Source organism: Zalophus californianus, chromosome 5 (genome assembly GCF_009762305.2).
Source record: "Zalophus californianus isolate mZalCal1 chromosome 5, mZalCal1.pri.v2, whole genome shotgun sequence".
Classification (NCBI taxonomy): domain Eukaryota; kingdom Metazoa; phylum Chordata; class Mammalia; order Carnivora; family Otariidae; genus Zalophus; species Zalophus californianus.
This window is the reverse complement of record NC_045599.1, coordinates 29,414,378-29,432,649: the sequence shown is the minus strand read 5'-3', so window position 1 is coordinate 29,432,649 and position 18,272 is coordinate 29,414,378. Positions and strand designations below refer to the sequence as shown.

The window sequence follows — 18,272 nt, the reverse complement described above, 5'->3', positions numbered from 1 at the left end:
GACCAGTTAATTGAAATTGTTCTCTCTCCCTTGGTTTAATTTACATGGCTGTTCGAAGCAATGAGGGTAATGACATTTGCACCTCGTGTGTTATTAACTGTGAAGCCAGGGGGCGCCTGGGCGGCTCAGTGGGTTAAGCATCTGACTCAGCTCAGGTCATGATCTCAGGATGGTGAGATGGAGCCCTTCGTCAGGCTCTGCACTGGGCATGGAGCCTGTTTGGGATTCTCTCTCTCCCGCTCCCTCTGCCCCTCCTCTCTCTCTCTCTTTCAAAAAAAAAAAAAAAAGTGAAGTCAGAACAGCAAACAACCAGCATGCTTACCACACTGCCCCCAGGAGCCCTTTCGGCCAACCCGACACATGGCAAAGTGGGCACCAATCAGAGCCAAGAGAATCAGGATGGTGAATCCTCTTTCACGTGTCCCCTCGAGACAGCATGCAGGTGGCCCATGGCAAATTGGAATGACTGTATCTTTCAGCTAACATTCCTTTTGCTTCTCACATGTTATTTATTAAATACCTAGTGTATGTAATTCCCATGCCTGGCACTGGTGACACAGAGGTGACTAAGACAGTCCCTGCCCTGTAAGAACTCAGTTCCTTGAGTAAAACAGATACATCAATGAACTCACTCCACTGCCGTGAGCCCCGCACACCCAGAGAAATCCTACCAGGTACATGAGGTACAAAGTGGAGAAGCTTCCAGAGGTGAGGCCTGAAGTCCATTCGAAGAGTAATACAATTTTGCCAAATGGCTAAGGGAGTCCAGAGAATGTCTCAGGAGGGAGTTTTATCAAAATCTGAAAAGCCCAAGCCATAAGCTATTGATTGCAGCCTTGCTCGGAAGAGCAAGAAATTAAGAACAAACTAAATGAGTATTAATAGGAATCTAGTGAAATAGATTATGATGCATTTAGTTGAAGAGACTATGATGCATCTGAACAGCAGAATATTGCTCGACTTTAGAAAGGAGAACAAAGACCTTCTCCATACACTTGGCAACAGACCTGCAAGTTATAGTGCTAAGTGAAGAAAATCAAGTTGAAGAACAGTGTTTATAGTGTGCTCTCCCTTGTGTAACAGAGGAAGAAAAGGGCATACACACTCACTTTTAATTCGATAAGACTTTGAAAAGGAAGAAATCTCTGAAAAGGTCCACAAGGAACACACAGCAGGGCTACTTGTGGAGAGGCAGTGGGGGCATGGGGCCGGAATGCCTTTCTCTTTATGCCTTTTCATGCTTTATAAATCTTATTATTGTTTTACTTATTATAAGATAAAATAAATAAGCCAAGGATTAATAAAATGCACTAACGTATTTTGAATTGACTCAACAATCGCAATTCTAGGAATAGACCCAGGCAGAAGTATGATTTTACATAGGTGTTCACTAAGGGAAAAACGTGCAAATAGCCCATCAACATCAGAGGGTTTCAATAAACTCTGACAGAGACTTTAGAACACTGCATATACAAAGAGAAAAACACTTGTGCGGATATCGCAAAATCTCTATGATACCGTTAAGTGGGAAAAAAATGCAAGTTGTGGAAAAACACAAGATAGGAAAATCTTCTTTACATAACAACACAAATGTGTATATACAGAAAGAAAAAGCAGAGAAAGGTAGAGAAAAGGTACTGCACCGTTGAGCATTGACTAGTTGACCCGGGGCATCCTCTGGGGAAGGGAGTTAAAGGAGAGAGCTTTGGAAGGGGACTGTCAAACCTTTGTACTCGGATCTTTTATAAGAAACGAGCACTCGGGGCGCCTGAGTGGCTCAGTTGGTTAAGCGACCGTCTTCGGCTCAGGTCATGATCCTGGAGTCCCGGGATCGAGTCCCGCATCAGACTCCCTGCTCGGCAGGGAGTCTGCTTCTCCCTTGGACCCTCCCCCGTCTCATGCTCTCTCTCTATCTCATTCTCTCTCTCAAATAAATAAATAAAATCTTAAAAAAATTTTTTTAAAGAAAATAAAAAAAAAGAAAAGAAACGAGCACTCGTGTATTTCTCACGGGGAAGAAATTAAAGACCTCTAGGTATTAGTTTGCTGGGCTGTGGTAACAAAACACCACAGACTGGGTGGCTGAAACACAGAAAGGATTTCCCCACAGTTCTGGAGGCTGGACGTCCCAGATCAGGGTGTTGGCATAACTGGCTTCTCCTGACTCATCTCTCCTCGGCTGGCAGACCACTGCCTTCTCGTGGTGTCCTCGTACAACCTTTGCTCCCTGCGAGCGGGTCCCTGGCGTCTCTTCTGCTCTGCATGAGTTCGCCCGTGATGTCAGCTCAGGGCCCACCCTAGCAACGTCATTTAACTGTACTTACCTCTTTGAAGGCCCTATTTCCAAAAACAGTCACATTCTAAGGCACTGGGGGTTAGGGCTTCAACTTATGAATTTTAGGGGACACATTTGGTTCATAACACACACCTCCCCCAAAATAGAGTATTCGAAACAGTAGGAACAACATGTGCCAAGGCAGGAGGGGTGAAATAATGCGGTATTCTTGGCCTGCAAGATGGTAGACTGCACCAGGGAAAGAAGCAAGAGGTGAGCCAGCATGCAGCCTTAGCCCTGTCCCCGCTCTCGCCCTGCCCCCCACAGGAAAATGCAGCACTCTGTCCATGGATAAGCATATGTTTTAATGGTGTACATATTTGCTCAGTTATGTGGATGAACTGTTGCTAACCAGCCCTCCCTGCCCTTCTGGGCCTCAGTTTCCCCAAATGTAAGAGAAACCAGATGGTGCCTGGATAACATGCAGGTCTCTGTACCACTCACCGAGGGCACTGGGCCCCATCCTAGCAAGCACTTCGTGCTTTGGTCCAAATGAATGTGGCACGGAAACCATGGGATTAGTGTGGAGAGATGCCCAATAGTTTGGGGCAGGACTGGGCACAGCCAGGACAGCACGTGGGCTTGTGATGTTGAGTTACCCCAGCACAGCATTGTGCCTGAGGTGGAGAGAGCCCACTGCAGCCCACACCTCCCCTCGGGGCTCTGGGCTTCTCCTCAGGGGAGAGCACGTGTCCCCTCCCACCTCCCCAGTGTTGCATGAGCAAGGGCCCTGAGAAGCCCAGCGAGGCCGCTAGACAGTGCCTGGTACCCCCGGTCACCTTGAACTTCGATGAAGTACCCATCTGTGAAATCTTCCACGAGAACACTTATTTATTCAGCCAACAGATCTTGAGCACCTACTCTCCAAATCCACAGACCCGCCTGCCTCTACACCTGCCACGCCCCCGCCTGCCCTCCTGCTGGGGGCGGGGAGGGGTTCTCCGTCTGAGATGCTCTGCCCATGTGCCCTGGCTCCCTGCCCTCTCGCCTCCTCAGGAGCTGCCACCGCATGTCATCCCTGCTCCACCCCTATCTTCACCCTTCCTGTCAGCATTTAAATGAGACTCTGGGTCTTTAAAAAAAAAAAAAAGTAACTAAAAAAATCCTCCCTCGATGCCACTTTCCAACTCTTTCTCTCCTGCTTTTTCCTGCCAACTTTCTCAGAAAAGCTGTTTATACTTCTCACTGCCTCTTCTACTCGTTAACTCCCACTCCTCTCCACTCTCACCCCACCCACACTTGACCTGGTAGAGAACTAGTCACCCCGTGGAGCTCAGCTCCCACACCAACCATCAGGCAGCCTCCTCAGCCCTGCGGGCCAGGTCAGGAGCTCTACACCCAGGGGACCCTGTAGCCCTTAGCACAACTCCAGGCGAAAGACTGGGTGATGAGCAGTTCACTATATTCATGTCATGGGCCAGACTGTGTGCTCCATGAGGGCACGGACAATCAACCCCAGTGCCTACCCAGCCCAGGCCAGCCACATAGTAGGTACTCGATACATGTTTGCTGAATGACTACAGGTTGAACTCTAGGCACTGTGTTAAGTTATGGAGATGAAAATAATACTTACTGAGGGCCTACTAATGTCTGACATTAAATGAACTCATTTCATTCTCATAATTTGCCCTATGAGGTAGGCCTTCTTGTCGCCCTTTTACAGATGAAGAAACTGAGGCCCAGAGCAGCTAAGCCACCTGCCATGGCTACACGGCTAGGGAGGAAGAGAGGCAGGACTGGAACCGAGGCAGGTTCCAGAGCCCATGCTGTCATGACTACACCCCCGTTCCTCTCAGATCACAGTGTCCCTGTCACATGTCCCTGTTGAGCAGCAGAGGATGGGGGCAAGTCCTGCCCTCACAAAGCTTCCAGGCTAAATGACTCCGATATGATAGCCCATAGACCAGGCCGGGTGTTGATGGGGCCTCAGCAAAAGCAAACAAAATGGCCAAGCCTGCAGGCGATAGCCTTGTATCACACGGCACCTCCCAGCAGCCTCAGCTCGGCCCCTGCTAGATTCACAGTCCCTGGAAGTGTAGCTAGTGTCTGTGAGGACTGGAACCCACCCCCTGATGGAGCATGTACGTCAGTGCCAATCTCAGGGCTACCTGAAGGAGGCAGCATCTTCTCCATCTCCGGATGAGCAGGACCCAAGCGCTTGCTGAAGTCATGCAGCTAATAAGGGGTTTCGAGCCCAGGTTCTGTCTGACTCCAAATCCCATGCCTCTTTGCTGCTCTCAAACCACCCCACTAGGACGGAAGCCTAAAGAGCCTGCCAATTAAAAGAAAAAAACCACACCTGCTACCTGTTAGGGGGCCCACTCAGCAGTCTGGCATTGACATCACGTCAGACGTAAGAGATGTGGGTTTTAAATCGAGCACTGATGTGAGGGACGAGAGCATGGCTGGACTAGCACATGCGAACTACAGTCAGGTCTGTTTCTCTTAAGTGACACGTGCAGGATCTCTTTACATCCTCTGTGGCAGCACTCTGACCAATCAGAAATATGCTTTCTAATTAGAAATACGCAGTGATACAATACAATATGGGAGCTGCTCACCACATGCACCTGTTAAGTACGTGAAATGTGACAGGTCCAAATTGAAATGTGCTGTAAGTATAAAAGGCACATGGATTTCAAAGACCCAATAGGAAAAAAATGTGAGTTACCTCATGAAGAATTTTTATGATGACACGCTGAAATGATAACATTTTGGATCTCCTGGATTAAATAAAAGGTATCACTGGGATTAATTTCACCTGTTCTGGCTGGCTCAGTCAGGAGGATGTTGAGACTCTTGATCTCAGGGTTGTGAGTTTGAGCCTCACGTTGGGTGGAGACATTACTTAAAATAAATAAACAACACTTTAAAATAATGTAATCTTTGATGAATCACTACATTCTAGACCTGAAACCAATTTTACCCTATATGTTAGCTAACTAGAATTTAAATAACAATTTGAAAAGAAAAGAAAAATCCGCCTGTTCCGTTTTCCTTTTTATACTGTGGCTACTAGAAAATTTAAATTTACTTCCGTGGTTCACGTTTGTGGCTCACTTGATATTTCTACTGGGCAGCAATGCTCTGGAACATGAACATCCTGATCCCGTGGTGGTTCGTGAATCAGCAGAGCCCTCGGTGGCTGACAGGATTAAGTGGCAGTGAGAAAAGTTCTCGGGTTTGTGGCAAGTGGAGAAATGTTTGTGAAAATACCCAGCGGAGAGTGAGGGAGGTTGTAAAGAGGGAGAACATCCGGAGACCCTCAGTCAGTCCTGTTCAGAAGTCTGCCATCAGAAGGTGTAGCCTACATCCCCGTGCCTCACACTGAACCCCGCTGTTTGATTGTAGCCTTTGATGGTGCGTTGTTTCCCTTGTCCCACAGGAGGACGCAGATGTGGAGTGGAAGTTTGCCCGAGCCAAGCTCTGGCTGTCTTACTTTGATGAAGGAAGAACTCTTCCGGCTCCTTTCAATCTAGTGCCAAGTCCTAAATCATTTTATTATCTCATAATGAGAATCAAGATGTGCCTCATAAAACTCTGCAAATCCAAGGCCAAAAGCTGTGAAAATGACCTTGAAATGGGCATGCTGAATTCCAAATTCAGGGTAGGTGGCATGGGGTTTATGGGGCAAGAGAAGGCGGGGGAGGGGGCGGGGGAGGGGGAGGGGGGCCGGCGTGCTTGATTCAGACGGGTGCCGTTGGTACGAGGGAAGTCAGTGAGGGGCCCCGCTTTTCAGAATCTGCGGGCACATCGGCAAAGCTGCAGCCCCCGCAGAGGCTGCCTGTGGTAGGTGCCCTTCTCCCCACAGTTCCTTGCAGAGGTGGCCTGCAGGCTGTGGGCTGAGCCATGCGCCCACGGAGGCAACCGCTTAGTGGCCCCCAAAGAGGAATGGCTCTTTCCAGAAGGTATCTGAAGAATGATCTCTGGGAAGAAAGTTTCCCTGCCTATTATCTCCCCCCCGCCCCGAAGATTCTCAAGGTTTAGTAGCATATGAAAATCTCTCAGGAGTCCTGGAAGAAAGACACCCCCTACTAACTTTAACTCAGTGCTTCCCAAAGTTGACCAAACTATATTCTATAACCTGTAGTCATCCTACAGAACTAAGGTCCCAAGAACAGTGTTCTAAGAAGCCTAGCAGCAGTGGGTATATCAGCTTCATAAGGGTCCTCTTTTTAGGGACAGTCCCATATATGGGTGCTGTTCACAGATGGCTGTCATATATGTTATATGAACATGTGTGTGTGTGTGTCTGTAGTATTTATGATGTTGTTTTTTTTTTTTCCCCCAGAAGACTCGCTACCAGGCTGGCATGAGGAATTCTGAAAACCTGACAGCAAATAACAGTTTCAGCAAGCCCACCCGATACCAGGTAACCACACCTTTCCCAGGTATGGGCAGAAGTGGACACTATCCAGACATGGATTTAGTAACAGGGCTGTGTCAGCCCCCCAGCACACAGCTTCATTTCTTCCTTCCTTCAACAAATACGCACCGAGTGACAACGATGTGCCAGGCACCGCACTACTCCCTGGGGATGGAGACAGGTTCCTGTCATAGTGGCACCTCCAGGCCAGTGAGGGATGGAGACAAGGTACAAGTAACACACAAGTAAATACATAACCTCAAATTGATAAAAGGAGAAAGAAGAAAACAACAGGGTGCAAAAATGGGGAATAAGAGAGAGCCCCTGCTTAGGTGTGGTTATCACGGGCGGCATCTTTAAGGACAGGACAGTTAGTTAAGACCTCAAAGAAGGAGGCAGCCCTGTGGGGCCTCCAAGGCTTGGGAAAGGCATCCACAAAAGCCAGAGGGGAGAACCTTGGCAGGTCCAAAGCAGCTGGAGCTCAGCGGGCAGGGGACAGTCATCCAGGTGCAAAGGAGTAAGATTTGGACTGGGGTGTGAGTAGGGGATGGAGAAAAGCAGACAGATTCAATATACATTCTGGACATGCAGGCAATGGGACATGAGGCTTCTCTGCAGGGACAGGGTACCCAGCACGACTCGGTGGACATGGGTGTCCTCACAGAGCACCTGACCTAAGACCGCCAGCTTGCCAAAGTCTGTTCTTGTACATAAAGCTTAGAAGACTTTTTATGCTTACAGCCCTTTGTGCTGCTTTTGGAAATTAATGCCACTTCTCTGTGTCTATCTGAATCAGCCCCTGAGCCAGTGATAAAGGCAACTATGGGTTATTGATTATAAAAGCACAGGCCATTCATTTCCTGCCTTCCCCTTCTCAGTGATCAGCAGTTCTATCCATGCTGATCAGTTCTTTTTTTTTTTTTAAGATTTTATTTATTTGACAGAGAGAGACACAGCGAGAGAGGGAACACAAGCAGGGGGAGTGGGAGAGGGAGAAGCAGGCTTCCCGCGGAGCAGGGAGCCCGATGCGGGGCTCGATCCCAGGATCCTGGGATCATGACCTGAGCCAAAGGCAGGCAGACGCTTAATGACTGAGCCACCCAGGAGCCCCTATGCTGATCAGTTCTTATCAGAGGTAAACTTGAAGCCACCCTGAGCATGCGTGGGGTGGAGGTGCGGTGCCCCTGGTGTCCCCATCCCAGAGGGAGCAAATTAGACTTAGCATGTTCCAGACGCAGGTCTCTAAGTGTATCTCCGCCCATATTTCAGAAGCCAGCTATGCAGGTAGGAGGATTTAAGTGCGCAATTAAGAAACATTTCATCCCTCAAAGTACTTAGAGTTTGATGAGATGACACAGGCTAAAAACTGGAGACGGGCAAATCTTGTATTTAATCGTGTACAAAACTGGGCCCGACCAGTTTGATCTGCTTTGAGTTATGTTACAGCACAAATCCTTCGGTCAGTGGAAGGATTTTTATTTCTCAGATCGTCAGAGAAAAGTATAGATTATCTGTGTCACAAAAGAGATAGAAAACCCTCAGGAGTTAGGGTCAAATCTCTGATGGGTTTCAAGAAGAATCAGCTGCCGAGATAAAGGAAGACTGATGATATGGTGAATGTCCTCTACCCAGAATGAATCCTTTCGGAGCAAGACTGTTTTCAAAAGCAGCCTGGAGGTGATTCCGTTTCTGTCTTCCCTCATCACTGGCTGAGTCCCTGTGGCCATCAACATCCCCAAAAGCTTCCTGCTGTGATTACAGAGATTGGGTGGTATGGGGCTTCAGGCTACTAATGACCTTGGGCAGCCTGCTCACCCTGTATTTTGAGACTCCACCAAGAAAAGCCTCCGGCTATTTATTCAAACAGTTGTCACAGAAAAGAAGAAAGGAAACCCCAGGGCCAGTAAGCATCAGAGGGAAAGGGTTGAGAGGGCGCAAAGAACTGGAGCGCCCTTTGCATTTGCCCATGTGCCCTGTGCTTAGCCCTGCAAGGTGAAGTCTGGGCACCTTCCTGAGCCATCACCTGCTCAGACAGGAGTAAAGCAATAGACAGCATGAAGGACAGCGGGGTGCAGGCTAGACACTAGCCCAGATGTAATCTCACCCAAGGCCGGTGAGAGAGGCAGTAGCCTTAACCCCATTAAACAGAAGAGAAAACTGAGGCTCGGGGGTGAAGGCCCACAGCTGGTTGAACTATCTATCTGACTCACAAGGGTGCCCCTCTTTTACTACATCATACTTCCTAGGCACCCAAGCCTTGCTGAGAACCTGTCCTGCCTGCCTGAGAACCGTCTGAGCCTGTGGAGCATGAGGGGAGGGGGCAAGGTATAGGAGGAGCTTCTAGAATGAAGGACTGGGGCAAGGGTCTGGCAAAGCCTCTTCTGTTTTCTTGGGCCCACTGGTGGCCTTCCAAGTTGCACTACTTTCTTCCCAAAGCACCCTCCAAACGTGCAGAGATCAGAAGGAGCCCGGCACGCTTCCTCTTTCTTAGGCTCCTGGCCGCACCCAGAGCGGTCACCTCCCCAAGGACATGTGGCAGAACCACAGTCCCTTACACTGTCAGGGCTCTGAGAAATTCTGTAGCATTCCCAATAACACAAAAGCCCCGTCGTTCATACACATGGAGTTTTTAAGCTCGTTGCCTCTGTGTCTCTTCAGTAGATCAAACTTAGTGCTTGAGATGTTTATTTGAAGCTTGTCAATCCTTCGACTTCTGAGGGTTCTCTAGTGTAAGGGAAGGCCATTCCCTCAGGCCAGAGGCTCTCTGTGATTTGCTTTAACTTAGGCTTCCAGGGGTCTGAAGGCTATTTTTCACAAAACCGGCCCCTTACTTTTATAATGTTGTTTTTTGGTTTTGTTTTGCTTTTCCAATCTGGGCTCATCGTATGAAACCAAACAATGAAACAAAACCAAGATACCGGAGAGGGAGGGAGTCAGAGTACTCCTCCCGTCAGAACTGTTCTGTGACCCATTCCAAAATCCAGGGTGCCCGTCTGCTGGGGCGCGTGCAGACTCATCTACTCCCACTCTGAGAGCTGCATTTCCTTCTTGGGCAAAGCAAACAAGCCGCATCCCAAATGCACCGCAGAATCCAGGCGTGGTCGGTTCTTCACGCGAGCCCCAGTGTTCAGGGTGCAATCCTTTCCCCAAACCCAGTGGGGAGTCCTCCCTTTCATGCTCTAGGTGCCCTTCTCTGTAGAGACCAAAGCAAACAGGACAGACAACTCGCCAACACTGATTCCTTCTATTTCTGGTGTCTGATAAACCCTAGTTTAACAAGTGGCATGTCTGGGATGCATTCTGTCCCCTTCCTTCCAAGTGTCCCTCGATTTCTGTCTTCCTGGGTGGCAACACTGTTTCCCTCTGGATTCCGCTTTGTTGACCATCTTCAGCGTCCCATCTGTGTCCTCTTTGTTTACATCTTGAGCTACTCTGGCTGCACAGAGAGATGCCTCTCTTCCATAGAAAGTCCTTCTATGTCCTCCCAGCACCAGCAGCAGCCCTGCGAATGTGGGCAGGGAGAACTGTAAGGCTCCTTCCCTGGATCTCAGTGTCATGACCATTCAGATCCCTTGTGCATCTCATTCTCGTCCCCTTCCAGTGTTAGTTCTTTGGCCTGAGTTATGTCACTAGCTACACTCATCTCCAGCACCTGCTAAGGGCAGGAGGACAAGGTTGGAGGAATCGACACCAGTGGGGACACATTCACTTGGGGACAGTTTATCTTCTTGAAGTGAAAGAACTCTATGAAAGATAGCAAGGAGACGTTTCAAACCCATCACAAAGGACCATTCTTTTACCCCAAACACAGTGAAGGAGGGGAGACTTTTGGTGTCCATCTTTTCTGAAAACAGATATCCCCTCTAGCATCTGTGTTAAAGAGAACTTTGGGCAGTTTCTAACCACTTCCACATTTCTGGGGACAAGACTGGCATCTTCTCTGACATACCTCAGGTTGTCTGACTAATGTACGCACTACAGGGGAACCAGGTGCCCATCGGGACACAAAGTCTCTAAGCGGATGCTAGGTGGTCACACTGCTCTCCTGTCAGGCATCTGTCACTCCTGGGAGTGAAGTGGGGGTGGGAGGAAGGGTAAAGGCTCCCTGCTTGTCTGCAGTGCTCATGAGATTCTGCTTCCATATTAAGCCTCTATAATCCTGACACATGATGAGGGGCTTAATTTCAGACGTTTGTTTCTCTCCCCTTGGAGCCACAGATGTGCAAGCCTTAGCTCAGATGAGGCATGCCTGCCCTCAAGAAGGGTCCATGAGCACTCATGAAAATGACATACCGGTGACCCTCTTCTCCAAGGGTAACAGCTTTTTTTATTGAAATATCCCAAGGGGTAACAACTGAACAAAGCCATCCATCCTCTGAAATCTAAGTGAGGCTTCCTCCTGCATAGAAAACATTTTTAAAGAACAAGTAGGTATCTAGGAGCAGCCCAAACCCCCTTTGATCAATGGGAACCGGTTTCCTGCATCTCATCCCCTAAAGCATCTTGCACATAACCTTTTCCTGAAGGTTGGAAGAAGCCCCAGCTTTGGTTTCCATTTTGATTACATCTCAGATCTGCCACTTCCAGGCTGTGTGACCTTGAAGTCACCTCGTTCTTTGAACGTTGGTGTTCTCCTCTATGAATGGAGACAACCTTCCCAAGCTCACCAGGTTTCTGGGAGGATTCAGTGAGGTTATTCTGTCCAGGATGCTAAAAGGACTCCTGGCCTGCTGGAAATACTCAATACGTGTTGTTTCTTTGTTTCTTTTTCATCCTTTCTCCCCTCCTCCCAGAGGCCCATCCACACTGAAGGGGGCTTGTGAGTGGGGTCTCACCTATTCAAAACAAATGGAGTTTGGGGGGTACACTGTGTATGAATAATAAACACACAGGGGAATCTTTTAAAATAACGGGTTGAGTCGTGTTGCGCTACCAACACAGGGAGAGACAGCGATCACTGCCACACCTGTAGGTCTCGACTCAGTGCCGTTGCGGAAAAGTGAACTCTCCACTTTCCACCTCCAGCTTATACTTTTACCCCACACATATAAAGGTTCTTCAGCTGATGAATCCAGAAACTAAAGAACCCTTAATTCTTGAGGTTGTCCCTAAAACAGCAACTAGTTAAAACTAGATCCCCTTGACTGGCCTCAGCCTGAAAATTTGCAGAATACTTCTGAATTCTATACTCAGGAAGAATTTCAGATACCTGGGTGTCTGGGTTTTGGGGTTTTGTGCTTTTTCCCTGAGAACTGGCTCGGGACAATGTTGGTTTTGTGTGGGTTTTACAGTTCAAAGTGAAAAGAGCATTACCAAGTCCCGTGAAAGGCATCTATTCTTACAACTTGGGTAACCTGCCTTAGGGACTAGGGAGAATGTCAAGGAGAAATCTAGCAGTGCAGTTTAACCACTAACATGGCAAGACCCAGGCCTCTCTGACAGAGGGCAGCACGAGGACAACTTGTTCACTCATGGTTCGGCCGAAATAAGATCACAACTCAAAGCACAGAGCCTAGGAGACCAGCAGCCCGAGGGCTGAGGGGGGGCAGCAGCGGCCTAGAGGTGACGCAGGGCTCACCCCAGACAGCCTGTGCTGGGTTCCATTAGAGTCCTGGAGTCACACAGCCTGGAGACACTGGGCTGAGGTCTTCGCCATCAAAGGCACTGAAAGAACCCGCAGCTGATGACAAGAAGGTGCTAAATCCTTCCCTTTGCCACCCAGCCATCCACTCCCCTTGGCTTACAAAAAGCTTTTCCTGAGCCCACACAGTCGGAGGGAGCTGCCTCGGCCCCCTGAGTCCCTGGCTGTGAGCAGGTGACAGGAAGGGATGAGCAAGGAGCAGGGAATCCTTCCCTCTCTGCCATTTGCTCAGCCCTTGCAAGATTCAGAAGTCTCAGCTATCTGAGTATTGCTAAATTGTGTGACTGCCCAGGAACCCACCAACGACCAGCTGGCAAAACCCAAAGTTCACCTCCTGCCGTCTTTCTCACACTTGGCTCTATTCTTGGTGTCTCTGAAGTGTTTACTCCTACCTCCTCATTTGCTTAAAGAACCTATATCTGCGTAATACACGGAAGCTACAGGCCAACCCGTTCCCCTCCAGCACGACCCGCAGCCCAGCGTCAGGTGTGTGGGCTCTCAGGGGAGTGGGGTGCTGGCAAAACCTCCCGAGGCTCGGCTCTATCTGTTTCTGCCTCTGGCAGGAATTTTCCAAGGTACAGTGGACTTGTCCAGCCTGGTCCTGACTCGGTAGGACATGACTGACTAAGGTCACAAAGAAGGTCAGGGTGGAGTTGGGCGTAGGACCTCCGGTAGCACTAGGTGATGGTCTCTCGCTCTCCCTGGCTTGGCCTCCCACCCTTGAGTGTCCTGCTTTCACGTCCCTGGGGCAGGGTCATCCTAGGCGCGAGGTTAAACAGACACAGGCCCACGTTCCCCCAACAGGCGAGGCACCCTGAGAAGAGAGCATGGAGGCTCTCCCAGCCGCTGACCGGGCGCTCTGCGGGGGGGGGGGGGGGGCGGGGGGCACACATATACCATGCCGGCTGCTTCTGTCCTTGGCCAGGCTTGTCTGACCCCTTCCTTGTGCTTCCATTTCAGAAAATCATGAAGCGGCTCATAAAAAGATATGTCCTGAAGGCCCAGGTGGATAGAGAAAGTGACGAAGTCAACGAGGGTGAGTGATGGTTTCTTTTCCTGTAGGTCGGCAGTGGGGCAAGGTCTCACCCAGCTAAAATCGAGGTGGTGTGGACAGGGCTGTGTTCCTGTCTGGAGGCCCTGAGGGCGCTTGCTTTCCTTGCTGGCTCGGGTGTGGGCAGAAGGAGGTGCCGTGCGGCTGTCAGGTGATGGCCTCTGTCCCCTCACTGGCTGTGGGCTGGGGCCACCACCGCCACCGCCCCCGCCCCGCCGGCTGCCTACAGCTGCCTCATCCCAGAACCAGCCCCCCCCACCCCGGCCCCAAGCCTTTCTCCAGCGGCCACATTCCTTCCTGTTCTGTCCTCATTTCTCTCTGACCCCCTGATGCCTTCCTCTTCCTCTTGTAAAGACTCACGATTAGACTGGATAATCCAAAATCATCTCCCTATTCAAACCTGGCTGACGGGCAACCTTAATTCCATTAGTGACCCTCATCCCCTGTTGCCATGTAAATTGACCATACTCAGACAGGACACCAGGGATTCAGACCTGGTCATCTCTTTGGAGGCAGGGGGCTGGTAATAATCCTGCCTAGTGCAGCGATGGTTGCCTTGATTCCCCATCATGTCCCATGGGTGCAGGACGGCCCGGAATTCCTCATCCTATGGGTGCACATACAGAGAGCTGTAAGCAGACAGGGACACCTCCTTCAGATCCTGCCACCACCACCCTGTCTCACTCCCAGGCCCTCAGAACCTGACAGGCCACCGTGTTTCTCGAAGTATTCCCCCGCCTCAGAATCGTGTGTTAAAAACGCCCATCCCAGACCGCACCCAGGCCTAAGGAATCGGCATCTGCGGGGTGGCGCCTGGCGGGCTATGCATTTTGGTAAAAGCCCCAGGTCATTCTGATGCACGCTGAAGTTTGCAGACTACACCATTTTCACTGCTTGGGTGATTTTCCAGTCCATTTTAAGCAGTCACTCTTAAGTGAACAGCAAATTACCTTATACCAGGTCATTAATCTTCATGAGACACACAGGACAAATATTTGCTACCTCGAAACAGCCTCCTCCATGAATGAAGGCACTCAGTGTCCCCCTCACTCGGGCCACAGGGGCCTACTGGAAGAGCCCGGTCCCTTAGTGACCCTCTGCTTCCTCTGGAGCCTCCAGCAGGCAGCCTGAAGATCCCCAGCGGCCGGACTCACTCTTACGCTGATGCTGTCCAGGGGCTGAGCAGCAGCTGTTCAGACACCCCTGCGGCTGGGTCTGGAACGCACCACCAGGTGGCCTGCCAGCCACCTCGAGACGTGCGTCCTTGTGATCGACAGGAACATAACTGATTACCGATGGTGGGGTTGCCAGGTTTCATGCCACTAGAATTATACCTTTGCAACCGGGGCTCAGGAAAGCACCCCATGAAAAGGAAACAGGGGATGTATGCGTTTGTCAAAACTGGCCAACCTCTACCTTTAAGATCTCTGCATTTTCTGTCCCCAACACATACGGAGAAAAGAGAGGAATAACGTACTCCCGGGCACCGGACTCTCATTTGAGGCAAGTCCAGTATCTATAATATCAGAAAAGAATGTTTTTGAGTCCTCTTTGTAGTTCATTAAAAGATTTGCCCAGCCCAGGCCCAGGTGGATTTCGACCGATGTGGTTCACTGTGGAAACAAGGGCAAACCCCCTCCCACCCCGGCCCCCCCACCCCCCCCCCCCCCCCCCCCCCGCGGTGGCCCTTTGCTATGGAAGGAGGCGGCGGCCTCAGTGACAGAGCATGGTGTGGCGTGGTCGGGGCAGTCCCTTCTCCTGTCAGGCTACCGCGTGCATGGTGCCGAGCCCATCCCTTCTGCTTGGAAGCCTCTCCTCTGCAGATAACAACCACGGAACACAACAGGGAGCATCATGAGAATGATTGTTCCAGTCAATGACGGTGTTGCTCGGAGTCTTGCCTTTAATGGCTCCGAGGCCAACATTCTAACGTGGTGTGAAACAGGCGCTGGGAAGGCACAACCCTGCTCCTGACTCCCCCATCATCTGAACCCCTTCACAAAGAGCTTGACCAGGAAGGGGCAGAGGAGGGTTTTAAATGGACGGATGTGTCGTTCAGTGGCAGGAGGTGGGTGGGACTTAGGTCAAAACACCACTCGGGTCCCCTCACCTCTACCCTTCGTGGGCCAGCCCAGCACCCTGACGCTGTGCTGGAAAGATGCGCGCCCCAAACGTATGTGGAATGAGCCCCTTCTGCCTGCTCATGCTCACCAAAAGTTCATCTGTCCTTGCAGGTGAACTGAAGGAAATCAAGCAAGATATCTCCAGCCTGCGCTACGAGCTTCTGGAAGAGAAATCTCAAGCTACCGGGGAACTGGCAGACCTGATCCAACAGCTCAGTGAGAAATTTGGAAAGAACTTAAACAAAGACCACCTGAGGGTAAACAAGGGCAAAGACATTTAGCAGCCCCCCTCGGCATCTGTGACTTCTACCAGCATCCCCAGGCCAGGATGGATTTCCTAGCCACCAGGCCTTCAGGGAAGGGTCCTGGGCCCACTCCTCTAGAACACTAAGGGGGCCCACTGGCTCCATCCTGAGCAGACGTGCTGACATGTGCCCCGGCGTGGCCTGCCTTGACCCAGAACTGTTGTGAATCTAGGCTGTTAGGTAAGAAAGGCCAGCACAGGAGGAAGGGAGGAGATGCCCCTCTGACACGTGTGAGACCTTTGGTCCAGTCACAGGGACACACGTGAGGAAGAGGCCTTCTTGGATGCACACACGTGCCGTGCCCTCCCACTGCACACGGACCGCGTCCATCTCTGTGTCCCAGGAAGACAAACCACCTCATCCCATGCACCCCTTCTCACTCCCTCCCCGCCACCCACCCACATCCAGACAGAACCGGGAGGTGACCTGTGATCTATTCTTAAGTGCCAGACGAGAACACAGATAGCCTAATAGCAAAATAGTTCTATTTGTTTATATAAAAAAAAAATTTAAAAATGCTAAATCAAAAATTGTACTGTAGGTAGCACTGTTTAGAGAACAACAACAAAATCCAAATGATGTATTTTTACCTTTATTATGATTATCTTGTATTTACTATTTTTACCTAAAATGGGAAGAAATAAAATTACCTCATAATAGCCTGGGGAGCCTCTGTCAATGTGCTGCCCTCCTGCTGTCCCGTGGCTTGTCTGGAGGTGGTCTCAGAAGCCCAGGGGCCCGGGACTTCTCTGGAAGGAGAATGGGGTAGGTGTGAGGCAGGGAAGCTACCAACCACCCCACCCCCCACCGAGATCGTGTAGCCAGGACCCCTACCTTCCAGACCTACGAAGCCCAACCTCACCGAGGTCAGGAAGGAGGTCTAGAAAAAGGTGAGGGAAGCAAAACATCTCCTCCCACCCACCTCTCGCCATCTCTCCCTGTGTGGGAGGGGAAGGGGTGCCGGGGAACCAACCCACCCACATCTTTCTCCAAGGAGCAACTGCGTGTGAGTGGGGAGAGCGGCCACCAGAGGGAGCCCCAGTCCCAAACAACACCTATTCAGAGCAGGTTGGAGATGATGCCACTGGATTCAGGGAGAGGCCCCTGGCCCCAAGGGGACACTTACTAGTAACACTAGCCAGACATACTGAGTGAGCACTTGCTGGGTGCGAGGCACGGTGCTGAAATCTCTGCCCGCATCCGTCCACTGAACCCTCATGGCAACCCTGGGAAGAGAAAGAGGCTCAGGGTCACAAATTCAGATGCCCTGCAGACACACCGAGAGGGCAAAATATGTGTGTATGTGTGTGTGTATGTCTCGTACATGTATATGTATGAGGGGGCTTGTGTTTCACGATACACAGTGCATCTTCAGAGATCAAACATTGTTTACTTAACACTGCTCTAAGAAAAGAGCAGATGAGATGGGGTAATAAATCGTGAAGTTGGTGCTGGCATGGAGAAAGGGGGGAGAGCCATGACACATAGAGCAGCTGAGCCCTACCAAGCTGGCCCGCAGACAGCCCAGCCAACTGTTGCCATAAAGAATACAGGCCCAGCTTTGCCAAATCTTCCCAATTTCGGGGCGGGGGGAGCCCATATTTGTTGAGTCCCTGGCAGCCAAGAAATGTGGCTATGCACCTGGGCTGTCCTGGCACCACCGTCCAGAGCTCCAACAAGAGGGAAACAGAGGTGCCCGATGGGTGCCAGGGGCATACCGTATACTCACAGTCTGGGAATTTTTCACCTGGGGTCCTTGGGAGGGGTCATAGATGAATTTCAAAACACCTGCAAATCCTCAAGTGCCCATCAGATCATGTGCTTGTCTTTGTGATGGTATGTTGTTCTGGCTTATCCCAAATCCTCACCCATGGACCCCCAAAGCCTGCAGATGATGACAGAATTCATTCTGCAGATATTTACCGAATCCCTTGCCAAGTGCTGGGGATGACACACATCAGCATCCAGGGGGGCTCCTTTTTAAGCCTGGACTCTGAATAAGAAAGCTGATGTACTTTGTAGGAAAAGCAATTGATTTATCCAGGGGACAAATTACCAGCACTTCTGGAAGATTTCCTTTCGGATCCCTCACTTATCTTCATCAGAATGCTAATAAACACTTGGAAGATGCATTATTCAATTTCCCTATCTGCCTTCAGCCAGAGGCAGGTGGCAACCCCATTTTCAAATCCTGGGGTGCCCTTCTCTTTTCAAACCGAAGTCTCAACTTTTCCCTCTACGGAGATAAAGAAAAACAAGTCCCACTGAGTAATTAAAAACTGAAAAGGAAACCAGGCATCATCCATTAGGTTTTGGATGCCGTGTCTGGGCGGTAAAGGCAGCCCAGGAATGGACTCATGGCTGCAGAGAGAAGTAAGGCAGAAAGGGACCCCTCTTTTGTGGAAAGCCATTGCAGAGGCCTTGGAACTGAGGGCTGGCAGAGTTATCAGC

General features: G+C 50.3%; 1 protein-coding gene across 1 annotated transcript in view; it reads left to right on the top strand.

Moving 5' to 3' along the window:
* TRPC7 (transient receptor potential cation channel subfamily C member 7) overlaps positions 1-15,929 on the top strand; it is a 145,948-nt gene extending 130,019 nt beyond the window's left edge. The window contains 4 exon segments of the mRNA XM_027606215.2: positions 5,721-5,942; positions 6,627-6,707; positions 13,303-13,378; positions 15,628-15,929. Coding sequence (XP_027462016.2) covers positions 5,721-5,942; positions 6,627-6,707; positions 13,303-13,378; positions 15,628-15,797 — 549 coding nt within the window. The 3' untranslated portion in view covers positions 15,798-15,929.
* Positions 15,930-18,272: the final 2,343 nt, after the last annotated feature.